This window comes from Scomber scombrus, chromosome 18, assembly GCF_963691925.1.
Source record: "Scomber scombrus chromosome 18, fScoSco1.1, whole genome shotgun sequence".
Lineage (NCBI taxonomy): Eukaryota > Metazoa > Chordata > Actinopteri > Scombriformes > Scombridae > Scomber > Scomber scombrus.
This window is the reverse complement of record NC_084987.1, coordinates 27,425,822-27,444,740: the sequence shown is the minus strand read 5'-3', so window position 1 is coordinate 27,444,740 and position 18,919 is coordinate 27,425,822. Positions and strand designations below refer to the sequence as shown.

Genomic DNA, 18,919 nt, shown 5'->3' with positions numbered 1-18,919 from the left:
TTATAAGTTACCTAAGGAAATAGAGCTCAGTTCTACATGAGCTTCCCCTAGTCTAAAGTCCTATAGGATGTTCACCTTTTCCAATATGAATTAGGAATTTAAATGGAGGCATGATTGATTACCTGTCACAATCATGTATAGGTGCTGTACCAGTGCTATAGTAATGAACGAGAGCAGTCACTGGATCAGTTCAGTTAACTGAAACTGTGTTGCATGTACGTTTTAAAGCTTTATTGCCAAAGCCAGAAAGTACAACATAGATATTAGCCTAACACTAACATAAATAATTGACCCTTTGAATCAGTAACATGAGAAATGTACAAACAGACTGTAGATATGCACTGTACATTGAACTGATTCGTCCATATTTCTCTCTCTGTCTGTCTTCCTCATAACTTCTCCCTGGGTGTCAAGATGGAGTTTCAAAGCCTTTAGGATTTGTTATTTTTTAATAATTTCTGTAATGATTTAAAGATATTCAATTTAGTGCTATTTTTGTAATCATTTCTGTAATGATTAAAAGTAAGATATTAAAGTAAGTTAATTTATTTATTGGTTAAGTGTATCTCTACTTATACAATTTTTATTTCCAAAAGCTATATCTAGAAATTAAAAGGTACTTAAGTCAATCAACATTCCTTTAAGAAGCAATACATTTAATTTAAAAGCATATAGGATTTTGAATATGATCGAGTATAATAATTTATAGTGAATCCTATAGAACCTATTGGATTTCTAATTGGAAATTCCTTTTGGAATCCTTTAGGACTTTTTGACTAGGGTCTGTTCAAATGAGCTTTTCATTGCTGCTGTCAGTTCTGCTCACGGAAGAATGTTAGGTCTTTAAATTAAAGAGTACAGACCTGTTCCATGTGTGCCTCAAGATAACTTTTGTTGTGATGTGTCGCTATATAAACTGAATTGCATTGAATTGAAATCATTATGTAATCATTATGCCATGATGTCAGTGACAACAGCCTTCTAAAGCAACGTTGGTTATTTACCTTGTATAGCGGAGGAGATAGAGGTCATGTGATGTATACAGAAAACAGACTTGAATAAATAGGCTCATTCTACTGTGTACTGGTTTCCAAGCAACATTTATATTTTGTTGGTTAAGTAATTTTATAAAGAGATTTAGCAACTTTCTCAATCTCACTAACACATGCACACAAAACACAGACGGCAGATTCCAAGACTTTAGAAGCCAAGTGTCAAATGTATTTCAACCAATCACAATCAGCTGTCCAACTCAGCTTGCATACTGTCTGCAAAAAAAAAACAAAAAACAAAAAAAAATCCAACAGAGACACAGGGAGGGAGGAGGGGAGGATGTGATGTGATGTAGTGTCCTTACAGTGTGTACAGTATATTTTGGTGTGTACAACTGGGTATTACATCTCCCCTCAGCGTGGAGTTTGATATACATGGGGTAGACAAAATAGCATGATTGCCTAATCCAATGCTATTGAAAAAAATAAAGAATACAAAGAAAAATAGCCCAGCAATGAATAGCACCAGTGTGAAGCTTCTAATGGGCACAGTCAACAAAAGCTAAAAATGAGACGCTCACACAGGTAGTATTTACTGCAGGGTTGTTGTAACGGACTATATTAGATCACACAGGTGTCGATGATAGCATCCACCTCCTGAACCTTGTATACATGACACATTTCCTATGTGAGACATATTTACAGTGAGATCGCAGAGGTAAGGTGAGAGACTTCTATAAGATCACATATAAAGCATAGAAATGGTGGGCTATGAAAACAATAAAAACATGAAAACAATCAGTTAATGTTCCAGATCATGAACAGATGGCGGCGTTGGTGGCGGTTTTGGGGCGGGGACGTTTCTAAAAAAGCCTCCTATCAGGCAGAGGAATGCATGTCGTCCCTCTCTTCCTCGTCCATTTTGCGTCCGTGTTTCCGGAAGTATTTGTAACGCTGGACGTACAGCTTCACCAGGTTGCTGACTTTGACCGGGTTGATTTCCCCTGTACGGCTGTGGCAGATCTGAAACAAACACAGTGTGATGAAATAGCCTGTTTTAGATTGTGTTCATGTGTTTTCATGTATTCCTTTTATTATACAGTAAAAATGTCTCAGCCAGATTCATCTGTGTTTTTAAGTATTCAAAATCCAATGGGTCCTTTAAATGAAATCATAGGGTACAGTTTAGACCTGCTCTATGTGTAAAGTGCCTTGAGATGACTTTTGTTGTGATTTGGCGCTATATAAATAAAGATTAATTGATTGATTGATGGCTGAGGCTGACCTTATGCACAGCTTTCCTGAGGATGTCTTTGTAGTCGTCCTTGTTGATGTCTTTGCGCTGATAGTAAGGTTTGATGGCAAGCTTCACTTCCTCCACTGCTCGCTCCTGAGTGTGCAGCTTCTTCAGGTACTGAGACATTCAGGGAAGACACAAATTAAGTTATTAATAATAATAATAATAATGATAAACTGTAGCTGTACAGTGATTTTACAAACACAGGATAAGGTAAAACACTAAAAATACATACTGTCATATAATTACCTCAGTAGCAGAGACATACAGGCCTTCATTTCAGGCTTAAACACAAACAGCCTTTTTCCACAATGTCTTCTTTTCCCCAGTTAATGCAAACTCAACACTTCCACAGCACTAACTCATCTTACAAAAACAGCCCTTTTATCCTATGTGCTGCTGAGTTTCACTTTTGTAGTTGTGAATTTACGTATACAAGTTAAATTGTAAATAAATAAAAAGTAATGTAATGTAAATAAAGACTTTAAATACATGTATGATTCTGTATGAAGTATGAATACATAAAACACTATGTTTTTTATACTGTAGGTATGACGGGTGCTGATGGTTTTACAAAAGCTTCAGGTCTCTCTCAGTTTAATGATGTAACTGTCAAGATAAAAGTAATGTAGGCATCCAAGTAACCAAAGATCAACAGGACAGATGTCTCTTAATTACAGTCCAATGATCAAAAAAGCAGAAAATGAATGTAATCTTTGGTTTGGTGTCTGTGAACTGATTGGGCAGTCGGTAAGAGATTAGGTACCGACACTAGGGGTGCTAATTTATGCTTCCTCTCATCCCCATCTGCCATCATGGAGGATCCAACAATACTTTAAACGCACCTAGAGGAGGTGTAGTCAAGTGTATACTACACAGATGTTTTTACCATGTGGCAACACCCCTTTGATCCAATGTGTTTACTGATTGATCAATAGTATATAACATCAACTATACTATAGTCATCACTTACCAGTACCAGTAACCTTTTGGGACATTTTTGGGGATATTTGACTATTTTTGTGCAGATTGTGCAGACTGTCTGTCTACCTAACTGCTGGGCAACAGAAGAGTAGAGAGGATGCTGGTGCTGTTTGTTCGCTGCTTCTCCATCTGAGTTTAACAGTTTACAATAATATATAATGTCAACTATACTATTGTTATGGCCTACCAGGATACCAGGATGGAATACAAGATCTCCCTCCTGGCTCAACAGTGCATCAATGGTGATATTTTGTAGCACTTTGAGATTTGTTTTCAAATGTAAAGTATGTTACAAATAAAATGTATTAATATTATTATTATTGTTGTTGTTGATCTGATGGGACAGTAAACAGTGGAGCTAATGTAATACAGTAGATCAGGAATGAAAACACCAACAGCAGCTGATTCTCTTCTGTCACAGCTCCTTCAGGAGAATATGACACGCTAAAGCTGTGTGTCTCCTATAATAACTTTCAGCCTGAGAAGGATAAGAGCTAGATTGTATTTAAACATTCTGCAGGCTACAACTGTTTTTATTACTCTTTTCATCAGATCTGTTCTATTTATGTCCTATTGTGTGACTCACAGAAGCTGTTACAGATCTAGGAGGGGCTGAGACATGAGTGAGGGGAGTGAGGAGACAAGTTAGAATAATAAAAAGCGGTTTAGATTCGTAGATGAATCCAGAGTAGTGAGGTATAATTATTATATCATAGAGCAAACTGTCCTGATCTGTTCATCAGCTTTACCTTATCAGGGTCTTTACTGTCATTGTCCCATCCAGCATCCCCAGAGCTCCCCGTCACTCCTGACAGACCCATAGGCATGATGGGGGGTGGGGTCTGTGCGCATCCACCACCTATGGAGGGGTGCAGGTGAGAGGGCGGGGTTTTGGTGCAACCGACCAACGGGAGGGAGCCGTGCAGGATGTACTGGGCTGGGCTCAGTCCGGAAGGTGGAGGCAGAGAGGGAGGGGGGGGGATCTGTGAGGAGGAGGAGGAGGAGGCTGAGGAAGGAGGCCCATGCTGCTGTGACTGGTTCTGATTGGCCTGAGAGAGGATCTGCATGAGAGAGATGAAAAATAATCATTAATACAACACAGATAACAGAATGCATCAGGGAAAATATGAGCAACCAAATTGAAGCAGCATGTAAGTACACCAGTGTGTCTCTAATGTAGCTGTGCTTTCTCCCCAGCAATGGAGAGGTTAACTGGAGACTCCAAATTGCCAGTAGGTGTGAATATGATTGTGTATACCATAGAGACAGACTGTGGCTTAATGTATGCTGGGATAGACAGTGGAAGTGCTTTATTAATAGCCTGGACTGTGTTTACATTGCCTTTAATAACATATTGAAAGAACAGTGAGGAGAAAGACTCAGTGTATCACTCTCTGACCTGACTGGTTGCTTGGATGAACTCTTGTGCTTTGGCTCTGCTGGCGATGTTTGCCTCTTCCATTTTGAAGAGCAGAGCAGTCACTGAGAGGAAGAATGATAGAGAATGATTTCAGGAAAAGAACATGCTTCTATAGGGTTATACATAACATACATGACATGTAATAATCAACATATTCAAGGAGTCTATCTTAACATGAGTTGGTAACATTTACTTGTTTAGTTTTCAGGTGAGGACGATGCCTTTGAATGCAGATGGAGAGACTGAACATGCTGAGATAAACTGATGCAGGTGTTGTAAACAGTGTTGGGGGTGATGTCTTACAGTACTTTTTAACCTAACTCAGTTGTTTAGTTATTAATTAAAAGGTAATCCATTATTATTTTTAACCAACTATTCCTGTCGTTACCGTTTAACCACAATAAAAGAAAATCCACCACAAATTCACACTGTTACTACTTTTTGGCAGGCAGGAGAAAGGACCAGAATCAATTGATCATATAATACTAATAATAATAATAAGTCACTATATATTAGAACCCAACCGATATATCGGTCAACCAATAATATCAGCTGATATTAGCCGTATCATATACCTGTATCGATGCTTATGCTGCCCGATACGAGCCAATTTTTTTTAAAGACATATAAGCAGCATTTAATGTATATTTAATAGAGCCCGACTGATATATTGGTCAGCCAATATTATCAGTCATTATTGTCCTATCACAGACATATCCGTATCAGCGAATATGTTGTCTGATATGTGCTTATATTTGTTTGAATTTTTAGTTATATAGGCAGCATTTTATGTACTGGTTTTTATGTTCATTCATAGCTATTTATAAATATGAAATTCCCAGCTGTTTTTACTGTCATTTTATACCACAGAGTTTATTGTGAAACTGTAAAATACCAGTATCCATAACATATCATTGTAAGTGATAACCACATCTGTGGGAACACTGCAAAAAAAAAAAAATGGTTTATGTATATTTGTGTATTTTTTGATTTTTTTTTGCTCCCTAATATCAGTATTGGCCCCTAAAATCCAATATTGGTCAGGCTCTACTATATATATATATACACATGTATAATTTACTGACTCAAAAATAGATTTAGTATTAAACTACTTATTTACAGCTACATTTTTTATAGTTTTTTCTACTGAGGAAAGCCACTGGTTTCCACTCATGTTACTATACTAGGAATTATTTAGCTAGCTATCAACTTGTTTTAGTGAAGGTAACTTTCATGTCTGCTTTGACAGTAAACTAAATACAGCTACAGTTGTGTGGGGATTCAGTTCAAAGTGTACATTAGTCTGAAAGGTCTGCAGTGTCATGACTTGTACACAGATTAAAGTGAACTACAACTGTCTATGATTTGCTTCCTGTCACAAGAAAGGTTGAAATCTTGTGTTTTAGGTTTCTAAAAGCTCCCAGAGTAAAGAAACCATCAGCTGTATAAAGTGGATTTAACTCTACAGTTCATTTCTTTTAACAACATGACACACTTTCCGTGTATGGAGGAAACTCACATGCTAAGACTCCTCCGGTTGTGCAGTCCACCCCAGTCTGCAGACTCCAGGGGAGGGCAGGAGCTGCTGGAGGGGGAGGGGGAGGAGGAGGCTTACTAGCAGATGAAGAGGACACTGAGGAAGAGGAGGGGTCTGACGTGGACAGAGGCAGAGACAGGGAAGTGAGGCCGCAACCCGCCGAAGAGGACGAGCAAGGAGGTGAGGCCAGAGATTTGGGTGCGTCGTCTGGAGGGGGGGGCTTGGTGGCGGTTGTTGACAAAGCGTTGCCGAGGCCAGCTCCCTGGGAGGTAGACAGGCTGGATGGACTGGACGGTGGGAGTGTGGGGCTGGTCTGAGTGGGACAGTCCTCTGCTAGGAAAGAAGGCTCCGGAGTCTTACAGCTGCTGTCCACCGTCTGAGAGTCTGGTGAAGACTCCCTGGTGTCCCGCAGAGGAGCCATAGAGGGTGGAGGTGTGTGTGGGGGCGAAGAGGAGGGTGGGAGCACACTGGTGAAGGAGGAGGAGGAGGTGGAGGAGGAGGAGGAGGAAGAGCAAGGAGCGGGGCCAGCTTGGCCAGTGTGTGGACTGATTGACTTGGTCCCGTCTCCTACAGCTGACTGAACATCTAAAGAAGCTCCGGACCAGCCGTCGGACGTAGCTTTAGTCTGGCTGCTGTCTCCTGCACTCAGTCCTGCCGCTCCACCTTTCTCCCTGCTCTTCTTGGCCAAGCGACGGCGCCGCTTTGTCGCCAGAGAAGACGAGGGGGAGGAGGCCGAAGAGGAGGTGGATGTGATGGAGCTGGGCTTGGTTTTCTTGGATTTCAGTCCCGTAGGGCCGGTTAAGGAGGGTGGAGGTGCTGCCAGGCTGCTCCTCTTCCCCATGTTAGCCAGATCTTTGCCGCGGTTGCCCAGCGACAGTGGCTCCGAGCACGGTTTGAGGAATGGAGACCTGCTCTCATTGTCTCTGCAGAAGACCACTGCGATGGAGCCGCCCACCACGGAGCCCCCGCCCCCTCCTCCTGCACCTCCTGACCCCAGAAGATCCATGCCCAGCTTCCCAGAACCCACAGAAGAGCCGGTGGTGCTGCTCACACCTTCACGCACCAGCACAGACACTTTGGACTGCAGCTTACCTTTCCGGCTGCCGCTCTCTTTCTTAGATTTTCCGGAGCGACTCAGATCCTTCCTGGTGCTCTGTCTCTCTTTGTCCTTTCCTATCTTCCTGGTTTTCTTCACTGAGGGGAGCCCCGATAAGACGGGGGGGGCGCCCGAAGTGACCGACAGTGAGGAGAGGCATTTGCTTTTGGTTCTATTTGAAGAGGAGGAGGACGATTCTGATTGGCCTATTTTCTTTAATGTGCGGGATTTCTTTTTCGTGTGATGGCGTCCGGTCTTGGGGGCGGTTTTAGTTTTGGGGCTGGGGGCGGGCGGTTCTGGAGGCAGGGGGGCAGGAGGCGTGTCCTCTAAAGACGGGTAGTCGGAGTCCAGCGCCTCGCCGTCCAATGACAGCACGTCTATCTCCAGTTTGTCGGAGTAGCGGTCCGACTCGTAGCCATGGTACCTCGGCGGGGACAGGGACTGGGAGTGGCTGCGGCAGCTTCCCTGGTCCTCCTCCTCTCCGCCGGAGCGCCATTTTCTTTTCTTCTTCCTCTTGTGGGGTTTGTCTGAGTCCTGCGTGGGCCGGCAGGGAGAGGCTGGGGCCAACCTGGGGGAGCCGGGTACAGTGGTGGTGGTGGTGGTTGTAGTGACTGTGATGGTTCTCTTGATGGCGAAAAGATCAGAACCGTTGAGGTCCTGAATGGACGGCGGGACCACAGGACGACCATCCCGGCGCCGCTCCCTGTCCCGCTGTCTTTCTCTGTCATCTTCTCTATTTTCTCTGCTTCTTTTGGAGCCCTTTGAAATGTCCCGCTCTCTGCTGCTCGAGTGTATTCTCTTCCTCTCCCTGTCGTCCTTCCTAGAGCTAGAGTCTCTGTCTCTCTCGTCTCTTCTGTGGCTACTGGTGCGGTTTTGATCTCTCTCTCTTTCTCTATCTCGCTCTCTTCCTCTGTCTCTATCTCTCTCTCTCTCTCTGTCTCTGTCCCCCTCTCCAGTTCTGTCCCTCGCCCTGTCTTTGTCTCTGTCCCTCTCTCTGTGTCGTTCTTCAGACAGGGTGGAGAAGGAGCGTCTGGTTTGTCCCCCTCTCCCTGAGGAGTTGTGGGAACCCGAGGCCTCGGGGCTGCTGTGCCGTCTCTTTTTCCTCTTCCTGCTGCTGCTCCTGCTGCTCCTCTGACTTTTCGCCTCCTTCCCGCTCTTTTGCCCTTGCTCCCTTTCTTTGCTCTTCTCTTGTCCTCCCTCTTTCTCTTTCCTTCTCTTCTTCCTTCTCTCCTCCTTCTCCCCGGCTTTCCTGTCCTTGCTTTTCTGTCTGTCCTGGTCCTTGGAGCTCTTGGAGGACTTGCGGTTCTTGCCGCCTTGCTCTATGGGGGGCGCCAGGGGGGAGGAGGGGGGAGAATCTGCGGGGTGGGAGGGAGGGGGCGGCAGCGGCTCAGGAGAGAGGGCGGAGGATGCAGGGAAGGAGAGATATCTTTCCTTCCGCCTGCTCACCAGCTTCGTCCTCAGATCCTCTACTCCTATCACGGGCTCGTCCTCGGGCTCTCTGTCCTCCCAGCTGCCCTCTGCGCACACCGACACAAAGCCGTCCCCGTCCAGCACCCGCAGGATCCGCTCCGGCTTCGAACCGAAGAAGGAGACGTTGGGAGAATTTAAAGGGAGATTTCCACCAGCTGCTCTCTTGTTGCCTCCATCTCTGTCAACAGCCCCCACTATCTCCCCCTCCTCTATCTCAGAGTTTTCAGAGTCGGCGCTCTCCCTCTGCCCTCTGGCTTTGGTGATGCTACAGTCCACTCTCCTCCTCAGAGGGAGCTGGGTGATCAGGGAGGGGCTCGGCGGGTCAGTGAAGGTGTCGGTGGAATCTGGAGGCTCTTCTTCTTTCACCTTGTCCTTTCCTATTTCGGCATTTTTCGTCTCTCCTCTGACTTTGCTGCACCCGTCATCAGTGTCTGAAGCTGGGGAGCCTGTGGGGTCAAAGGGGTCGTATTTTTCCCCTTCCCCTTCCCCCTCCTCCGCCTCCACCTCCACCCTTCCCTCCTTGTCTCCCTCAGTGGGATGGAAAGGATCGTACATCTCCTTCTTCCTGCCCTCTTCTTCACAATCCACACGTGGATGCGCTGAGGTGTGAGGGAGGGAGTCGGAGGTGGTGTTAGGCGTAGACGTGGAGAGAGATAACGTCGGTAGAGAGGTAGAAGTGGAGGACACCCTGGCCACCTCCTTCCCCCGAGTCTGACCTTTTACATGGTTCTGATAAACTGACGAGTTGGCGCAGACGGAGGAGGACGTGGACAAGGGGGATGACGGATCGGACGAAGGAGACGAGGGAGACAAGGAGGGCGAGCAGGAAGGAGGGCTCCTGGCGATCTCTCTCGCTCCGGCAGGGGAAGAGGAGGCAGCGGGTCTCCTTTTGAAGCCTGATGCTGGAGTCAAGTCCATGGGCCAGCAGGACTGGTCATACAGGGGTCAGGACAGAGGGGAAGCTGGAGGCTGGAGGCTGGAAGCAAAGAAGAAGAAGGCCACGTGGAGAGACTGTAATCCAGCAGTCAACCTAGAGGAAAGGAAAGATGACATTTGATCTTTATATTACAGTAAAAATGTTTGTGGATGTGTTGAAAGCAGCCTGTGGAATCATATGTGGAAACTTTATGAAATGATTTTGTGGGGGTATAAGTTGTTCATTTGTAATTTCCTTGCAGGATGAAAGCAACAAGTTTCTTAAGCATTATCATTCCTCTGATCTTCGTCACAGAGCAGTTGTCTACATTATGAGATACACTGCCCACATTCAACACAGCTTCTTAAGACAGAGCCACCCCCCCAAACTTCACTCCAACATCTTTCCCCTTCATCCTACTTCCTGTTAGTCTGAAGGGAGAAATAATGTGCATAAGAGCCTGACTGATGACTTCAAGCGCTTCTTTTAACATAATGACTGACATCATGTTTGTAGAGTCCAAACAGATATATCAGCTAGAGCCCGACCCATACTGGATTTTTGGGGGATATACCAATATTAGGGAGGATATCAGCTGATCATTTTATACATAAAGAATATATACATACAACATACATTGTTTGCAATGATCCCTTAAATGTAGTTATCAAACACTTGTGACAAATATATGTAATGAAGGTATATAATTAAACACTAACTAAATAACAAAAAAGCCATATAACAAAAACACTGAAATGGATCAAATATACATTCAATGCTGCCTGTATAACTTATATATTGGCCAATAAATGGGTTAGGGTTAGGGTTAGTATAAAATGACATCAGTGCTCTGAAACAGTAAAAACACAGCTGGGAATTTAATATTTATATATCTATGAATGAAAAAACACAGAACATAAAAACATTTACTGAAAATGCTGCCTATTTAACTTTAAAAGATTTTTTAAATATCCGCACATATCAGACAATATATTCGCTGATACTGATATACCTGTGATAGGGCAATAATGACTGATAATATTGGCTGACCAATATATCAGTAGGGCTCTATTAAATATACATTAAATGCAGCTTATATGTCTTTAAGAAAAAATATTGACACATATTGGACGGTATAAACACAGATACAGATATATTTGTGATAGGCCAATATCAGCCAATAATATCGGCTGAACAATATATCAGTCGGGCTCTACTCTCAGCATGACCAATGTTATCAACAGATATTACATTGTGGTATCACTGTTTTGATCAGCTGATGGGTAACAAGAAATTTTGGCAGAAATAAGCAAAAGATGTGTATGAGGTCTACAGCTGCCCCCCCTAACAGTGGCTGAGTCCATGCATCACCCAGTAAGACCTGACTCACATTTTGTCAGTTGAATCATCACTCTCTTTTTCCCCCCTCCATATGTCCCACACAGAGTAACAGAGTGACAGCAAGACAGCAGGCTGTGAACTTTTACAGATTCTTGAACACACAGCTGTGATGGACTGAAGTGCTGACTGTGAGTTTGGGACAGTCTGAAAATGGTGAAATGTTTCCACTCTGTACCTATACCGGTCACTTTTCCTTACTAGTGAAACTTGGAGGCTCCTTATCAAAAAATATTTGTTGCTGCTATATGTTTATGTAAAATACACAAACACACACATATAAGCACATTTATTTGTATCTGAATCTCTAAATTCTCAAAAGTCAATATATAAATCCAGTATATATATATATATATATATATATATATATATATACAGTATGAGTCAGACTATAGTCCAGGAATGCACTTGGTATGAGCTTTACCAAATAAAATGAGGTGTCCCTAACACTATGGGGACTTACCACCTTATAATAACTACCAAAACCACAGACTGTGTGAGTCAGAACCTGTGGATGGGTGAAAAAGAAAGGTGGAGATTGTAAGTCTGAGAAATCACGATCTAAACGTTTGCATTTACTTCAATGACAAAAATGTTTCCACTGTTATAATGTCATCAACGCTATCTCGCTCTGCTGATTCAAAGCTAATAGAGAGAGATTGTCTGTCTGGGATCAGTCAATCAATGACTCCAGCAGCATGACAGAGACAAGCATCTGTCAACCCTCCAGACCATCAGTGAGCAGGAGCAGCTTACCATCTAACGTATCCTAACATAAACAAGGCATGGTTTCTTGCTTAAATACAGAGCCCAGGCTGGTTGAACACATTAGCTACGTTAGTATTAGTATAGCATTACGTATCGTTCAGTACACAGCCTTTTGTTTTTTTTCTGTTGTTCTTTTGCACGTCTTGCATTTTCTTTTGAGCTTTAACGTGTTTACTATTCTATATATACTGCTGTTATGTGCCTGTACGTTTTCTATCTATCGTTGATGTAAAAAAAACAAACTACGTAATGTTAACATGTTCAACACTGCTGTACCTCTGCTCACTATTAGCCACTGTTAGCATTTCTATGTAGCTTTAAATGTAACTCCACCTGCAGCCTATCTGAATATGTTTGTAGAATAATCAGGTTTTGTCCCTGCTCGTAAGGCACGCAGCACTTTTACACATATTCACTCTGTGAGGATGTGTCTGCAGCAGGTATTCAGCTAGCTAGCGAGCTAATTTAGCTTCCAGTGGCTCGCCTGCTAAATGCAGCAGGAAGGGCTATGTGCTAATGAGTTACCTTCAGTCCAGTAACCAGCCGTCTCACAGCGAAGCCTCCGTCTTGCATTTACCGCTGTCTCTTCTCGAGACATGAAATCGTGAGTTAAAATACAACACGAACTGCTTTTTGGCGTTTTAAAAGCGCAACAACAGCCCCATTCCATCAATCGCCGCCATTTCCATCCCCCTCTTGCCGGACAACAAAGGATGATGGGAAACGTAGTTTATCGTGGGATTCTGGAATTCTTGTGAATTTTAGCTTCAGACCACCCACTGGCACACAAAATGATCTTTAGCAACCGGCAGATTCTCCGTTGTTGAACCAGTTTTTGTCCAATACTGCAGAAATAAGATGATACTACAGCAGCTGTTTAAGTAAGACAAGAAGTATACGTTTGCATATTTGTTAAGTGACATCACAGCTCCCAGTACCTCCCACTCCCATTAATGTATATTTTATTTAAATACTTATGTATTTATTTTATCACTTAAGAATACTGTTCTGTCAATTTTGAATTCCCCCTAGGGGATCAATCAAGTTTCCATACATACCTACTATACGTACATGCATACATACCTACCTACCTACCTACCTACCTACCTACACACACACACACACACACACACACACACACACACACACACACACACACACACACACACACACACACACACACACACACACACACACACACCTACCTAGCTACAGACATACATACATATATATATATAGAATGACTTGCTGACTGTAAATCATATCTATTTTTAAAGAAGAGATGGCCTACAGTAGACTATGCAGTGAGCACCTCAAAGCCTAATGTCATGGTCATCATCATTGGACAATGATAAAATGAAGTTGAAAAAAAATGAAGAAGAGAAATGAAACAATGCTTTTAGTGAGACGCACAAATGCACCTTTTTTAGTTTCATTCCTATCCTGTTTAAATGTTAAATTGTAATGTGTTTTTTCAATATACTACAAGTGTTGCTGCAGTTTTGACCCCTCCAAGGAGTGAACACCTGCCTGCTAAATGCATCAATAGTTTTGACAAACAATGAAATCCAGCATTTTTTACCACTAACATTAAAGGAAGGTTAGGAAGGAAGAAGTTATTGTATCTAGTTGAAGAAACACATTTTATTTGAATTAATTTCATTTTTATAATTGACCTTTATATGTATTTTAAGTGCAATGTAATTAAATAAATTACATTAAACTATATTGAATAATTAAATAAAGTCCAGTTCACAGGACAAACCTTCAGCATAGATTGGACTCTTGTGCCAATGAATAGGAAACGTGTTATTATATAAACGTTTTGAAAGATTTTCAAATGTGTTTTGTATTTTATAAATATAACTTTGTATGTCAATAAAATGGAGCCAGTATATGTTGGAAAGGGCAGTTTATTCTATATGACTAAAAAGTGATGACAGATGTGAACCACAGGACTCACAAGTGACAGGTTAAAAAAAGATTATTATCAAAATTGATGACTTTGTGTGTATGGGACGCCAGTATATACCGGGAAGTCAAACAGGGTGCTCTAAAAATAAATTGTGCATAATGTGGATAATAACAATAATAATAACACACTAGAATAACAACATCCAGTCAAACAGACTGATTTCATTTTCAGTAGGCCAGAGAGAGTATACAAAATATTCAGCCTTATCACTGAATTATCTGACTATAATCTGGTACACAATACTTGTGAGTAGATCATTGTTAGTTGTTAACAATAAGAAACATATGGGGCATTGCCAGTCTTCTCCTTTAAGTCTTCTAAGAAACCCATTCTTAAAGCAGGTTGCCCCCAGCACTCTGCCTGTTGTTTCCAAGATGGTGGAGAAGTGGGTGTCAGAGTCGGTAGCCTCTTAAGCTCCTTTTACACATGCAGTCTATTCCTGAAATGTTCAGGATCATTTGTGGCATGTGGTCATGTGTGACTATTAGTGGGGTTTGATAATCAGTGAAATGTGTACCACCAGTTTCCCACCTCAAGACCCAGTAACACTTCAGGGACAATGTTGGTATGGCAGTAACATTGCAGGGACAAGCACATAAAAGGTGATGTCCATTTGACCAAATACACTCTCACATGGAGTATATGGGTGTTTTTCCACTACACAGTTCCAGCACGACTCGACTCGACTCGGCTCGCCTCGACTCGTTTTTTTTGCGTTTCCACTAAAGAAAGTACCTGGTACCTGGTACTTTTTTAGTACCTGCTCTGGTGAGGTTCCAAGCGAGCCGAGCCGATACTAAAAGGTGACGTCAACAGACTGCCGGCCACTGATTGGTCAGAAGAGTTGTCGCTGGAAGAGTCATGAGCCGTCCCACACAAGAATCAAACCCGGCATTTTTAAATACCGGCAGCAGCGTTACAACCATAGTTACAACCATAGTTACAGCCATAGCTACAGCCATACGGCTCAATTTTCTTGCTTTGTGTGACAAAAAGCCTCATACAGCAGCAAGTACACCACTGCTTCAATGTCCTCCATTGTTTATGTGTTTTGTGTCTTCTGTATAAAACAAAGTCATGGCAGTTTCGCGGAGCCGTGCTATGACGACCCCGCCCACGTTGAGTAGGTACTTTATTGTAATGGGAAAGGTCTGTTCTGGAACCGTACCGAGTCGAGGCGAGCCGAGGCGAGGCGAGTCGTGCTGGAACTGTGTAGTGGAAAAGCACCATATTTGAGCAACAGTGTACAGCTGGGGTCCAATATATATGACACTACTGATGCACTAATAGATACTATATATTTACTTATCTGTAATATATACATATATATTTTTATTTTCATGTATGCTGCTATGATGGAAATGCTAAACAAATTTGCAATGACATCTATCCATCCATCAATCCATCCATCCACTACAGCACCTCATGCATCACTGTGTTCATTTGTGGCCACTTATCAATCACAAGGTAGCCATCATTTACAAAATAAACATCATGCAGAATTGAAGAAGACTTGAAACTAGTTAGTGAGACAATAAAATCAATGGCAAGGTGTTTATTAATGCATTTTTTATTTATTTAAAGGCTCCTTTCAAAGCACTCAAGGACACTTTACAAGTGTTACAACCCCTCCCTTTCTGCTCTAGCAAAGCCTGTGAAGGATCCTGGATGAAACTCTCGACAAGGGAAGCCATCCTCAAAAACAATCAGCCTAACAAGTTACAAACCTTGACTGGGACACGCAGAAAACCCAAACCTGAGGTAACAGGTGAACAACTGATGTTAACTACAACCATTAAAACTAGCTAACTAACTCCTCCCTAGTCTTCGTGCAGTTAATGGTGGGGGGTACTTATGCATGCTAAACCAGCGGTGTGAAGAAAAACAACCAGAGGACTGGTAACCCTCTCACAGCCCTGGAGGTGCTCCCGAGCTAATAGCTCTACCCACCTTCGCCGCCCCCTAAAGTAATCACCACGAGTCCCCTAGAGGAACCCGCTGCCAAGCCTAACAGGGGGAAGAAACCCCTGCTCAAACAGGCACCAACATACCCCAGATAGGGCTCACCACATTCACAACAAACAAACAGAAATGGACCAAATGCCTCTCCTAAATCTCTTACAACATTCTCTTACAGGAAATAACCAGCACTAACAACAACCTGACATTTCCCCTCCGAGAATAACCACAGCACAGTCAGCTATGTCCAACAACAAGTAGTGTACACTCTAACAAGGCAAACCAAAGACCATTGTCTGCAAGAGGAGGAAACACACAACAACCTAAACCGGGCCAATTTACCAGTACAGACCAAATTCAAGCTAATTTGATCCTCATATTGGATCCTGGACGAGCCCCCACTTGTCACAAACTGGCTCAACATATGTGACAAGGATGGGAGACAAGTCAGGATTATAAGTGCCAAATGAAAATGTTTTATTGTAACTTAAACAACATATCTACAAAAAGCATGAGGTGTTGAGAGTAGTGGCATCAGTGGTGAATGTAGTGTGTGGATGAGTGATGACATTTGTGTGCTGCTGTTGAGTGTAAAAGGAAAACGCCAAAACGAACCCAGAACCTGTAGCGGCGTGGAGCGAGAGAGCGAGAGAGAGAAAGAGAGAGAGAGAGAGAGAGACAGAGAGAGAGAATGAGACCAGGCTGGCATTTATCACCTTTGTAAAGGCCTAGCCAGGTGTCAGCACCTTGCCCTAACAACCCTCCCTGACTGTCAACTCCTTCAGGAAGTAATCAGCTGCATGATGGCAAAGGGAGGGGTTGTAACACAAGACACACATAAAACAACAACAGCAGTACAATATAAATCAGCTAACATTGATGTTGAAGTTTTTGCAAAGATAAATACTGTAAATAAATATGAATGTGACTACATAGCGATTACATAGTTAGTGTGACACAGAGTATGCCACTCTGAATAAGTGCGTTTTCAGGAGGGATTTAAAGGTGGAGCTCTTGACCCCATGATGGTAGTTAAGTTGGCAGATGGGGCAAAGAGCTGGTTGGCGGAGGAGGATCGGAGAGTTCGGGAGGGTGTGTAGATGTGAATCAGTTCCGAGAGATATGATGGTGCCAGGTTGTGAAGGATCTTGTAAGTGAGGAGTAGAATCTTAAAGTCAATGCAGGATTTGATAGGGAGCCAATGAAGTTGCTGCAGGGCAGGAGTGATGTGTTCAATAGAGGGGGTTCTGGTTATGATACGGGCGGCTGCGTTCTGTACCAGCTGGAGTTTGTGAAGAGATTTCCGCGGAACACCAAAGAGGAGAGAGTTACAGTAGTCCAGACGGGATGTGATCAGGGTGTTTACCAGGATAGTGGTGCAGGTTGGTGAAAGTGAGGGACGGAGACGGTTGATGTTCCGTAGATGGAAGTATGCAGTCCGAGTAACGTTATTGATGTGGGCTTCAAATGATAATGTGCTGTCCAGGATAACACCCAGGCTCTTTACCTGAGGGGATGGAGGAACAGTGGAATTGTTGATGGACATGGAGAAAGTGTTGAGTGTTGCTAGGGTTGATCTGGTACCGATGAGGATGACCTCAGTTTTATCGCTGTTGAGTTTGTGAAAGTTGAGTGAGAGCCATGATTTAATTTCCAGTAAGCAGTCCGATAGGGCGATGGGTGGCAGAGTGGAAGAAGGCTTAGTGGAAAGATAGAGTTGGGTATCATCTGCGTAACAGTGGAATTGTATATCAAATTTCCTGAGAATATGACCAAGAGGCAGAAGATAAATAATGAACAGGAGGGGGCCAAGGACAGAGCCCTGGGGAACACCACTAGAGACTGGAGAGGAGCCGGATCTCAGGTTCTTGAATTGAACAAACTGTGTGCGGCCAGAGAGATATGATCTGAACCAAGCCAGAGGGATGTCAGTGATTCCAATGGAGGATGACCTGTCCAAGAGGATGGTGGATATTTTCAATTTTGGCATTGAAGAAGGTCATGAAGGCATCACACTGTGTGACTGTGAGTAAGTGATTTCAGAATATTGTTAATAGTTCAGAATAGGGCTCTAGTGTTCCCATCAGCTTTCCTGATTAAGTCTGTTCAGTAAGTGGTCCTGGCTGAAGAAAGAGCATCCTTGTATTGAAGTATGTGATTATAATACATTTCTTTGTGAACTGCTAGGCTGGTTTTTACATAGAGGCGCTCCAAACAACGGCCTTTAGTTTTGAGCTGGCGTAGTGCTGCTGTAAACCAAGGAGCAGAGTGGGTAAAAGAAACAGACTTATTTTTCAGAGGTGCAAGAGTATTTAGCAGTCCATGAAGTCCATCATTGTAGTGACATACCAGTTCATCTGTGTTGGATAATTTGTCTCTGCTGGGGAAGTCATCAATTCCACTGGAGAGAGCCAACAAGTCAATATTCTTGATGTTTCAGAATGTGATAGAACGAGGCATATTAGTCTTGGATAATATAAGATTGACATCGAAGGATATTAACTTGTGGTCTGAGATAGGCAGGTCTGAGGCACAACAGTTATGAGGAGTTACAGCAGAACAACAGATTAGGTCAAGAATGAGACCTTTGGAGTGTGTCAGAAAGTCAATATATTGTTGAAGTCCAAAGCTGCCTAGGTATGAAGTGAAGTCCCTTGTAAAAGCATTGTTGATGCTATCCAAGTGGATATTAAAATCACCCAGCAATAATACATTTGGGGACACAGAACATATAAGGTTGTTAGGAAGGCAGATAATTCCTGTAGGAAGGCATTATTCTGCTTGGGTGGTCGATAAATAGTGGCAAGTATAGTAGGAGTTGGGCCCTTGATTTGCAGAGCAATGGACTCAAATGAAGGGTACACAGGGACCGTAATGGTTACTGAGGTAATAAAGTGAGTGAGTGAGTAAAGCCATTTCTCATACAGACTTTTATACAAAGACTTCTTGTTCTATGCTGTGAGCATAACGTTTTCTATTTCATCTAATTTTTAAATAAATTTCCCCAAAATATTTGACAGTGCACCCAAAACCAGCAAAATGGTGTGTTTTGTTTTGTGTTTTTTTCCAAATGCTATCACCAACATTTTGACTGTTGTAAGCATTTT

The 18,919-nt window shown here is 42.9% G+C and overlaps 1 protein-coding gene across 1 annotated transcript; it reads right to left on the bottom strand.

Moving 5' to 3' along the window:
* Nucleotides 1-1,030: 1,030 nt before the first annotated feature.
* Nucleotides 1,031-12,551, bottom strand: scaf1 (SR-related CTD-associated factor 1). The gene is made up of 6 exons (XM_062438380.1): nt 12,404-12,551; nt 6,213-9,826; nt 4,673-4,755; nt 4,023-4,334; nt 2,278-2,406; nt 1,031-2,015 (listed from the first exon to the last, which is right to left on the bottom strand). The coding sequence occupies exons 2-6, from the start codon at nt 9,712-9,714 to the stop codon at nt 1,872-1,874; spliced, it is 4,170 nt and encodes a 1,389-aa protein (XP_062294364.1). The 5' UTR covers nt 9,715-9,826; nt 12,404-12,551; the 3' UTR covers nt 1,031-1,871.
* Between the last annotated feature and the right edge of the window lie 6,368 nt (nt 12,552-18,919).

Excerpts from the sequence above, each read along its gene's own strand:
- scaf1 (XM_062438380.1), bottom strand. The coding sequence starts at position 9,714 with ATGGACTTGACTCCAGCATCAGGCTTCAAAAGGAGACCCGCTGCCTCC. Across the intron at positions 4,335-4,672 it reads TCATCCAAGCAACCAGTCAG|ATCCTCTCTCAGGCCAATCA; the intron begins GTCAGAGAGTGA and ends TCTCTCATGCAG. Across the intron at positions 2,016-2,277 it reads TCAGGAAAGCTGTGCATAAG|ATCTGCCACAGCCGTACAGG; the intron begins GTCAGCCTCAGC and ends TGTTTGTTTCAG.